Source organism: Diospyros lotus, chromosome 3, assembly GCF_014633365.1.
Source record: "Diospyros lotus cultivar Yz01 chromosome 3, ASM1463336v1, whole genome shotgun sequence".
In the NCBI taxonomy this organism is placed as follows: domain Eukaryota; kingdom Viridiplantae; phylum Streptophyta; class Magnoliopsida; order Ericales; family Ebenaceae; genus Diospyros; species Diospyros lotus.
In genome coordinates this window covers 22,582,294-22,593,038 of record NC_068340.1, presented here as the reverse complement: position 1 = coordinate 22,593,038, position 10,745 = coordinate 22,582,294, and the positions used below count along the sequence as shown (strand labels likewise).

The following is a 10,745-nucleotide window of genomic DNA, read 5'->3' as shown; positions in this document are numbered from 1 at the left end:
AATAATTAATTGTTCTTTATAATATAATACTTCGACTCAAACACAACAAAACAGACAAATCTTGTTTTTGCTGGAAATTTAAATTTAATTTAAAATTGAAATATGAACTAAATTGGACATCGCCTAACACTGTGAGAAGAAATTTATTTATGATTTAAAAACAAAAGACATAAATTTGGTCCCAACTTCATTATTAATTATAATTAGCTTTTGATTAGGATTGAATCCCAATTTGAGCTCCTCTTAGTTAGAAGTTTTTGGTTCTCATAGTTTATCAATTCTTTTAAATTAAGTATATAATTATATAAATAATAATTTAATATATATTATTAAATTAAAGGATACTTAACTTATAAATTTTAAATAAAAAAACTTAAAAATCATCTTAAAAAACAATAAGCCAAATATAAATACATCTGTACTCTTTTTTTTTTTCTTTATAGTTCTTTCTGAGTCAAAAAGAACAAAACTGTGTCTTCTTTGCTTGACACTGCGCATAAGGTTTTAACACCCAGAAGAGAAGATCGACTGTAGAGGAGGAAACACGCCATCGATGCACTTTTCTTCAGCATTGGCCGCGAAAAGTCCCAATCTTGTTCCCCGCGTGCGAATCGTTGCATCTCAACCAAACCCACGACTCTTCTGGGTTCAATTCTTCTTAATTTAATCTTTCGCCTGGGAATTACCAAACCCACGACTCGTCTGGGTTCAACTCTTCTTAATTTAATCTTTCGCCTGGGAATTTCAGTCCCTCTTCTTCTTCTTCTCCTTCTTCTTCTTCTTTTTCTTCTTCTTCCTTTCAAGCTGCAGCTGTCCATATTTATCATCCACGTGTTTTTGCGGTGTGGTGTGGTTAAGTTTAGAAAAGTCTTGAACCAAAGTCAAATATGAGGAGGAGAGATCCGAGTCTACGTTCAGAGCTATAGTGTGAATGAGAAAGATCAAATACCTGACTCTTACAAAGGCCTGGGGTATAAATGATCTTCCTATGATTCGTCATTACTTGGTCTGGCTGAATCACAGGTTCCTGTTTCAGGGGTTTTCGCTTTCTTGTTATAAAAGGAAAAAATTGCAACTTCTCTTGTTGGGGTTTGGGATTCATAATTCTTCTAGCTAGGGGGTTTTGCCTGAATCTGTTTGCCCCTTGTCAAGCTTGATTTGGTTCAGTATAGTTATTTATTTTTTTAGTTATATATTTATTTAATTTAGTGGGCTTCTGGGGTTCTGTTGTTTGATATAATATTTCTTTTGGATAGTGTTACAGTGGAATTTTTGGGGTTCTGGTTTCTGGGTGCTTTTCCTTGAAGCGGTTGCATTTGTTTGGGAAGACCAAATTGTTGTGTTTCTCAGAGTAGGGTTTCGTTTGCGGAATGGCAGTTGAAAACAGAGGAATGAAAACTGGGGGAAAAAGAAGGAAGCTGCGCTTGAGCAAGATCTATTCATTCAGATGTGGCAGAGCTTCTTTTAAGGATGACCATTCACAGATTGGGGGACCTGGATTTTCAAGGCTGGTTTATTGCAATGAACCTGACAGCTTTGAGGCCGGAATTCATAATTATGCCGGCAACTATGTCAGGAGCACAAAGTATACAGCGGCAAGTTTCTTCCCCAAGGCCTTGTTTGAGCAGTTCAGGAGGGTGGCCAATTTTTACTTCCTTGTCACTGGCATTTTGGCCTTCACACCGCTTGCTCCTTATATTGCTGTCAGTGCTATTATCCCACTCATCATCGTGGTTGGGGCCACCATGATGAAGGAAGGTATTGAGGATTGGCGAAGGAAACAACAGGTATGTGTTCTTTTACTGGTTGAACTAGTTTTTCTTATGCTTTCCTGTTTCTGATCTAGACTGCAATTTCTTCATAACCAGTGCCATTCATACCAGATGATGAAGATCAATTTTCAACTAAATTAGGTCATAGGGGATTTGTTTTCCCAGTTAAAGATGGTGGAATGTTATATTTGTCATATTTGCTATATGACAAGGTTGTTTTGTGATATAACAAACAAAACATTCTGACCATGGAAAATGACAGGAGATTTATCTTTTAGGGCAGTTTGTTAAATTTCCTAATTGGTATGCGTTTCACCATAGATTCATTCTTCCATACTAAAAGGACTACATTGAATTATACAAATACATATGCCTTTTTGTTCCCCTGTTGGGTCATATCAACTGGTATGATTGGTCATTACCACTAGCTCAGTGCACAGAGTTTTTCACTTGATTGTTTCTATTTGGCTGAAGAAAAGATATATTTTTTTGTTCTTCACATAATTTAGTCTAGCAAACATTTTTTCAGGATAATGAGGTGAACAATAGAAAAGTTAAAGTACATTGCGGTGATGGAGTTTTTAAGCATACTGAGTGGAGGAATCTCAGAGTTGGAGATATCGTGAAGGTTGAGAAGGATGAGTTCTTCCCCGCAGATCTTCTGTTGCTTTCATCCAGCTATGAAGATGCAATCTCTTATGTTGAAACCATGAACCTTGATGGGGAGACAAACTTGAAACTAAAACAAGCATTAGAGGTAACTTCCTTCTTACAAGAGGACTCTAACTTTCAGGATTTCAAGGCACTTGTTAAATGTGAAGATCCAAATGCAAATTTATACTCTTTTGTTGGAAGTATGGACTTTGAGGAGCAACAGTATCCTCTTAATCCTCAACAACTTCTCCTTAGAGATTCTAAACTCCGCAATACTGACTATGTATATGGAGCTGTTATTTTCACTGGTCATGATACAAAGGTTATCCAAAACTCTACTGATCCACCTTCAAAGAGAAGCAAAATTGAGAGGAAAATGGATAAAATTATCTACTTCTTGTTCTGTGTGTTATTTACAATAGGTTTTGTTGGATCAGTTTATTTTGGTGTCACAACTCATGATGACCTAGAAAATGGAACTATGAAAAGGTGGTATCTAAGGCCGGATGATTCTACAATTTTCTTTGATCCTAAAAGAGCTCCAGCTGCTGCAATTTATCATTTTCTGACTGCTGTGATGTTGTATAGTTACTTGATTCCAATCTCCTTGTATGTGTCGATAGAGATTGTCAAAGTTCTTCAGAGCATGTTTATCAATCAAGATATAAATATGTATTATGAAGATGCTGACAAACCAGCACATGCCCGTACCTCAAATTTAAACGAGGAGCTTGGCCAAGTTGACACAATACTTTCTGATAAGACTGGAACATTGACTTGCAATTCTATGGAATTTGTGAAATGCTCTGTGGCTGGGACAGCTTATGGCCATGGTGTTACTGAAGTTGAGAAGGCTATGGCTAGAAGAAAAGGATTTTTATTGGCTAATGAAATGGTAAATGGCAAGGACTATGCTAAGGTTTCTTCTGGTAAAAAATCACCCGTTAAAGGCTTCAATTTTGAAGAGAGGAGAATCATGAATGGGAATTGGGTTAATGAAGAGCGTGCAGACGTCATTCAGAAATTTCTTCAGTTACTGGCAATTTGTCATACAGCCATACCCGAAGAGGATGAAAATATGGGGAAGATCTCATATGAAGCTGAGTCACCAGATGAGGCAGCTTTTGTGATTGCAGCTAGAGAGCTTGGCTTTGAATTCTATAAAAGGACACAAACAAGTGTCTCGTTGCGCGAGTTGGATCCCTTCTCTGGCCAAAAAGTTGAGAGGTTGGTTTCTCTAAAAACACATTTACAAGTTAATTTTGATCATGCTATTTATGTTGCTGAAATGATCTATCCTAAAATCTATTGGCTGCTCCCTGATTCATATTGAGTTGTCTTAACACTTCTATAAGATACAAATTATATAATTATATCCCCCTGTTGTGGCAAAGACAGAATTTTACTCTTTTTTTTGGGGGGGGGGGGGGGGGGGGGGGGTTGTGTGGGGTGATCAAAGTGTTAGCATGAACTGCTAAAGGCTCCACATAAACTTGTCAATTACATATGAAGAGGAATACAATTTTTATCTTTAACCTGCTTCCAACGAACTACAAGTGGTGTTACAACATGCTATCACTTTCATTTCAAAATATGAGTTTTCTGAGAAGTTCCAACGTGGTGTAAGTAGAGTACAATTCTATGCCTGACTGGGGATGTCCCAATTCCTGATTATATCTGGTGGTATGGATGGTCATCATCTCATGAATTAAATTAATAGATTCATTGTTACATACTAAAAATACTGCCTTTGTGGTTTAATGTGCTGCATTTGTTTGGTTTCCTTCAGCCAATGACTTGAATTACACATGACATGAGTGCTCCCTTCTTGCAGGTTGTATAAACTTTTAAATGTTCTAGAATTTAACAGCTCAAGAAAACGGATGGCTGTGATAGTAAAAGATGAAGAAGGAAAGCTGTTTTTATTTTGTAAAGGTGCTGACAGGTTCGTAAATTTATAATCATTTTAGTATCAAATTCATGATAATTTTACTATTTTGGAAACTGTTCTAAACCACTGTGACTTTCTTTTCTTTTTTTTGGTTTATGTTATTTTCCATGCAGTGTCATGTTTGAAAGGCTTGCCAAAAATGGAAGAGAGTTTGAAGAGCAAACCAGGAACCATGTGAATGAATATGCTGAGGCAGGTTTGAGGACCTTAATACTTGCTTATCGTGAACTTGGTGAAGAAGAGTACATAGATTTCAATAAAAAGCATGCAGAGGCCAAGAATTCAGTCAGTGCAGATCGAGAGGAACTGCTTGATCTAGCGGCAGAGATGATTGAGAAAGATTTGATTCTTCTTGGTGCAACAGCCGTTGAAGACAAACTCCAAAATGGGGTAGGGTGAAATTTTTTTGTCCTAAAGAGTCAGAATAAGAATGACATTAAATGTAGGTATTCAAGTTATAACTGAATAATCGTTTGTTCTTATTATCATGCTAGGTTCCTGAGTGCATTAATAAGCTTTCCCAAGCAGGAATAAAAATATGGGTTTTGACTGGAGATAAGATGGAGACTGCCATCAACATTGGGTATGATTATTTGTTATGAATTCAAAATATTACTTCTGTCAAGTGGGGGTAGTTGTACAGACATTTCTGACCAACACATTTAAATCTACAGTTTCGCTTGTAGTTTGCTTAGACAAGGAATGAAGCAGATAATAATAAACTTGGATATGCCAGAAATCAAAACACTAGAGAAAATGGGAGAAAAGGATGCCATTGCCAAGGTACTTGTCTTTCTCTTTGGATTTTGATTTTGATTTTGAATTTGAATTTGTTCAAAAATATTAAACTTTAAGCCATGATTACTTTAATTAGAAAATCAAGTCTAGAAAACCTATGAGAGCCATATAATATGCTTGAAAAATAAAATGATGGTGTAGCCAAGGCTGATGCTGGCCGGCCCTGGCCTTGGCCTGGGCTATACTGGCACGACCCATGGTGGTCAGGCTGTGCCTACGTATAAAGACAAAACAGATGTTCAAAATTATTAATCACAGAGGGATAAGTTAACGAGTCATGTTATGAAACTTTAAGAGGGTGATTGAACAAAAATGTACAAGAGAAACCAATGTATCTGAAAAATTGAGAATCAATTTGCTTTTGCATCTGGTAGATTAGCAATGGAAGTTATTCTAAGATAAACAAAAAGATATCATATATATATATATATATATATATATGATGCATGTTATAGTGAGACTTGAAGGAGAGAATGAGAGAGGTTATTAAGGATGTTACTCAGAATTAAGAAGAATGGTTAAGATGGAGAAGTGTTTTTATTGTTTTATGCAATTGTAAAATCCCTTCAAAATTAAAAGGGAAGTGTTATTAGACAAATATAAGACCTTTCTATGTACGGCATGGAATGTTCAAAATATAAGCAAAATTAGGATTAGTGTTATAATAGATGTACAACCATTGAAGAATAGACAAAATTAAGAGTAAGGTTATTCGTAATAAAGTTAAAATAGCTCCTATTGAGGGTAATTGCATAAAACATGAAAAGAAGACCAAAAGATTCTTTTGAGAAGGGTAGATAAAATGGGAGAAGTTAATAGCAAAGGGGTTGAGAAAGATAATGAAAACCTTGGGGGAAAATTGTTAGGCATGGCTTGATTTATTCTGTTTATTGTTGGGTTTGGTACTTGAAAATGATTTCCTTTGGAATTTTTCAATTTACTACTGTCAGACATTATTTAACAAAATCTTAAAATGGGAGAGTATAAATTACTATTTATTCCTTGTTTTGAGAAATCATTAGTCCTCTTTTGGGTGTTACTGATTATTTTCAATTTTTTTCTCTTTAATAAAATAAGATCTACATTTAGGGTACATTTTCAACAATGTTGTTAGAATCCTAACTTTATTGATTTTCCTTACGCTATGTTTACAATATTTGATCAAATTTGCTTTCCTGGAACTATCAATTAGAATATAATTTTATGCATCATCCTTTTTAAATTGTCCCAGCTGAACAAAATTCTGAATCTGTCCTTTGGTACTATATGACATACAATTTTCATGCTTGATAGTTGAACAGCAACTCTCTCTCTCCGTCCCCTGATGTTTCTTGGATTGGTCTCAGAGACATTTTAAGCCATTTCTAATTCAGTAACATTTGTTTAGGCACATGTTTGGGAATGTTTTCAGCCTTTATATGCCTATGTTGGTCAAGGATTATTAGGAACTAAGTTTGTCCTGTTAGGTGATCGTGCCTCCTCTGAGATTTCATCTTCTCCTAGTTACTCTAAGCTGAGCTGTCTTGCTCCTTCTTGATATAATCAGTAGACTATTTTGAATAGGAAAGAAACCATCTAGCTGTCTCTGCTTGCATCATTTTGGGCATTATATAGGTCGTAGTGGAGATGCCTACTGCTTTTGTGTGCTTTGCCCAGGAGCTGAAGGATTGCCGAATGTGATGGTGCATAGACACTAGCATTTTTTTTCACTATACGAACATTGTCTAACTTGAGTAGAAGTTTGATTGGAAGCTTTTTGACTCATTAACATTCCAAAAAATATGGCTGGGTGCTGTGGGAAAAAGTTGAATGAGCATTGACAGTGTGCTCTATTCTTAGACTTGGATTAACTTATTCTCTTTCAATTACTGACACGTAACCATCAATATATGATTATCCTTATTATGTATTGATGGAATGAGTTTGTGTTCCAGGCTTCAAGGGAGAGTGTTCTACACCAGATAAGTGAAGGGAAGGCTCAGCTTTCTGCATCAAGCGAAAACTCTGAAGCCTTTGCTTTGATTATTGATGGAAAGTCACTTGCATATGCTCTTGAGGATGGCATGAAGAAAATATTTTTAGAACTTGCCATTGGCTGTGCATCTGTTATTTGCTGCCGTTCTTCACCAAAACAGAAGGCACTGGTGAGTTCTTCAGTTCCCTGCCCCTTTTCTCATAGTTTATCCTTCTTGATTTCTATGATTGAAGAGGAATAGTTTATCCTAAAAAAGTGTCTACCTGAATAACACAGGTCACTAAGCTTGTTAAAATTGGAACTGGAAAGACGACATTAGCAATCGGTGATGGAGCTAATGATGTAGGAATGCTTCAAGAAGCTGATATCGGTGTTGGAATCAGTGGTGTTGAGGGAATGCAGGTGCCTAGCTGAATATGTTTATATTTATTTTCTGACTATAAAAATTCTTACTGTTCTCGTTTCATTTGGTCTTCTTTCTTCTGAATGTTTATCTGTTTCAAAAATGTCAGGCGGTCATGTCCAGTGATATTGCAATTGCTCAGTTCAGATTTTTGGAGCGCTTGCTACTAGTGCATGGACATTGGTGCTATAGAAGGATCTCCACAATGGTAATAAGTTCATTTATACTTGAATTCAAATATTTCGATTTTTCTTCTTGCGATTGATGTCAATGGTCACAACTGACTGTGTTTCCTTCTGGCAGATATGCTACTTCTTCTATAAGAATCTTGCTTTTGGTATCACTGTTTTCCTATACGAGGCACATGCATCTTTCTCGGGAAAACCTGTATACAATGATTGGTTTTTGTCGCTATACAATATGTTCTTCACATCACTTCCTGTTGTTGCTTTGGGTGTTTTTGACCAGGACGCACCAGCACAGTTTTGTCTCAAGGTATGGCTATTTTTCCATTGTAGTATATTTTCTACAAGTATGTTGCTATCATTGTGGTTCTTGATGGAGATATCTCTGAATTGGCCTCCCACAATGGAAAAGAAGAAAAATGAAAGATCCAGTAACGGTAAATGCAATGTCTTGATTTTATAGATGTTTAATGACTACACAAGAAACAGCTGTGAAAGATGAAGTTGCTCTAAAATAAGAAATATTTTGACACAATGTTTCTCTGCCTGAGTAGTATGTAATTGATAACAAATACTGCTACTGCTGGGATTGGATCCAAGATGTTCTTGCCCCCTTTGTGGAGCAGGATTTGGCTATAATCTTTGTGAGTGAGTTGTTTTACATGAGTAGCCTACTGCAAAGACTTAAAAAAGGAATTCAAAACATTGCCTCGAGCCTTTTTCTTTTCTTAGTAGTGATAACAGTTAAAAGTTTCTTCTAGTTATATGATGGTATTGGATGCTAGTGTACAAGTCCTTTTCGTTTATTCCTCGCTTGTTCATTTGGCAGTTCCCGCTATTATACCAAGAAGGTGTGCAAAATGTCCTCTTCAGCTGGCGCCGTATACTAGGCTGGATGTTCAATGGGGTTTGCAGCGCCGTCATTATCTTCTTCTTCTGCACACAAGCATTAGATCTCCAGGCCTTTAACAGTGATGGAAAAGCTGCAGGGCTCGAAATCGTTGGGACAACCATGTATACGTGTGTTGTCTGGGTTGTGAACTGCCAGATGGCCCTAGCTGTTAGGTACTTGACCTTGATACAACATCTTGTCATCTGGGGTGGAATTACATTTTGGTATCTCTTTGCTTTGGTCTATGGATCCATGCCCCCCTCAATTTCCACCACTGCTTACAAAGTCTTCATCGAGTGCCTGGCCCCCGCTCCCTTGTTCTGGTTTGTCACATTCTTCGTTGTGGTCTCAGCCCTGATACCCTACTTCTCATACTCGGCAATTCAGATGCGGTTTTTCCCATCGTACCATGAAATCCTTCAGTGGATAAGGCTGGAGGACCAAGCCAATGACCCTGAATACCGGGCTTCTCATACTCTGGGTTACCCAGCAAGTCTGGCTCTGGTAGAAAGAAGCAATGGCATCAGAGATGGGTTTTCTTAATCATAAATCTACATTATGGTTTTCTCGGATTGTTGGTTCTTCATTATGTTTATGTTTAGTCAGAAATCTGCATCGGATTGTTGGTTCTTCGTTGTGGAGTTGGCATATCTCGGATCGGCGGTTGCTTCAGTCTCATGAGAAAAATACACATCCATCATGTACAGAGCCATACTTTCAGCTGTACCATATTTTGGATAGGATGAAGATACCCCAGAAGCTTTGTAAATTTTGATTATTCATAAACTCATAATTCTATCCTTTAGTGTTTTTTACAATTCTGGGGACTTACCCCGTGTAACATGAGAAATTCTTTATAGTTATAAAACCACTGCTGCTTCTTTTCACGATAAAGATAATAGAATCGAATCCAGATCCTCCCAGATTCTATTACTTTCTCTCTCTCTCTCTCTCCCTCCCTCTAAAAATCATGATCAAGAATCACTGCATTGAACCTAATGAATCAAGTATCACTGGCTATGTATGTGTAAATTACAACCAGGTAAGCAAAGAATTATATAAAAGGATGGATTATTATTGATTCATTGAGAAGAAAAGACTGCCCAAAGAGACTACTAACTATAAAAAATAACAATACCACATGATTCTGATAATATTTATTTTGAATGAAAATTTTGTTCGAGTATTATTCTCAATACCATAAACAACAGATAACATTAGATTAAGGGAAAAACTTTTGTAATCCAATATCATTAGGACTAACAGAGCTGAACCATTTCAATCAAATGGTAATTAATAGCACTTTGTGGTGAACTCTCCAATTCTTCTCCACACCAAAAGCTTCCAAATGCAAACCGACCCTTCTGAGACAACTCCTCCAACACCTTCTCAACTTCCTCCATACAACAGCACCCACCACAACCCTGCCATTCATTTACATCAAATCCCTCTTCTTCTTGATACTCGTCTCCATATTCATCCATCTTTTTTTCTATGGTCACCTTTCTTCTCCTCCTGCAAAGTTTCTTCTTAGCATACCGGCTCGTCTTCCGGGCCAGCTTGGAAGGAAGCTTGAGCAAGATGATAATGATCTGCAGGACCAGGCATTGGCAGCAACAGGAGATGACAATACAGTCCGCAGCAAGCATGTTGGGGTCCTCCATGACCATGGATTTTGAGAGACGGAAGAGTTAGGGAGGAGGAGGAGGAGAAGGAGATTGGAAGAAGTCATTTCTTGTGAAGGAATCAGTTCCTTCTCCTCCTCAGAGGGTATTATGAGATTCGAAGCAATGGGAAGAAGAAGTTAAGAGGCTTGACTTCAAGATAATGCACAGCCTCACATCCATATTTATTTGGCTTCTAAAAGGATATTTGACGTGGGAGAATGTTGGGTTGGGTTCCAAGCAATCAAAAAGCTATCATCATTGGATTTTGATAACTTGCACTCCACATTTCAGCAAATACATGGTAGACTTCATGGTAACTTGAGAGTTGGTTCTTTGCTGGCATGGAGCTTGTCTTTTAAAAAAAGATATTCACTATCGTCAAACTCTATTATTTTTTATGGGGGGATGGATAATAAAATGCATGAGATAGAAGCAAGAAAAAAATATA

At 37.0% G+C, this 10,745-nt stretch overlaps 2 protein-coding genes across 5 annotated transcripts; one reads left to right on the top strand and one right to left on the bottom strand.

Annotated features, from left to right (window-relative positions):
- The first annotated feature begins 468 nt into the window (after positions 1-468).
- LOC127797320 (putative phospholipid-transporting ATPase 9) lies at positions 469-9,563 on the top strand. Of its 4 annotated transcripts, none has more exons than XM_052330126.1 (12): positions 469-971; positions 1,257-1,787; positions 2,302-3,653; positions 4,261-4,371; positions 4,491-4,767; positions 4,872-4,960; positions 5,052-5,160; positions 7,110-7,319; positions 7,427-7,552; positions 7,663-7,761; positions 7,857-8,048; positions 8,568-9,563. In XM_052330126.1, exons 2-12 carry the CDS (start codon positions 1,371-1,373, stop codon positions 9,171-9,173), a joined length of 3,588 nt encoding a protein of 1,195 aa, XP_052186086.1. In that variant the 5' UTR covers positions 469-971; positions 1,257-1,370; the 3' UTR covers positions 9,174-9,563. The 4 variants fall into 4 exon arrangements, with proteins under 4 accessions (XP_052186086.1, XP_052186085.1, XP_052186083.1 ...); XM_052330125.1 differs by having other exon boundaries at positions 469-1,023; XM_052330123.1 differs by having other exon boundaries at positions 469-1,161.
- A 263-nt stretch (positions 9,564-9,826) lies between these two features.
- LOC127797322 (uncharacterized) lies at positions 9,827-10,473 on the bottom strand. Its single transcript, XM_052330127.1, has one exon. It carries the CDS (start codon positions 10,298-10,300, stop codon positions 9,890-9,892), a length of 411 nt encoding a protein of 136 aa, XP_052186087.1. The 5' UTR covers positions 10,301-10,473; the 3' UTR covers positions 9,827-9,889.
- Positions 10,474-10,745: the final 272 nt, after the last annotated feature.

Coding starts and splice junctions, on each gene's coding strand:
- LOC127797320 (XM_052330126.1), top strand. CDS start 1,371: ATGGCAGTTGAAAACAGAGGAATGAAAACTGGGGGAAAAAGAAGGAAG. Junction 4,768..4,871: donor AAGACAAACTCCAAAATGGG/GTAGGGTGAAAT, acceptor TTATCATGCTAG/GTTCCTGAGTGCATTAATAA. Junction 7,320..7,426: donor CACCAAAACAGAAGGCACTG/GTGAGTTCTTCA, acceptor TGAATAACACAG/GTCACTAAGCTTGTTAAAAT.
- LOC127797322 (XM_052330127.1), bottom strand. CDS start 10,300: ATGGTCATGGAGGACCCCAACATGCTTGCTGCGGACTGTATTGTCATC.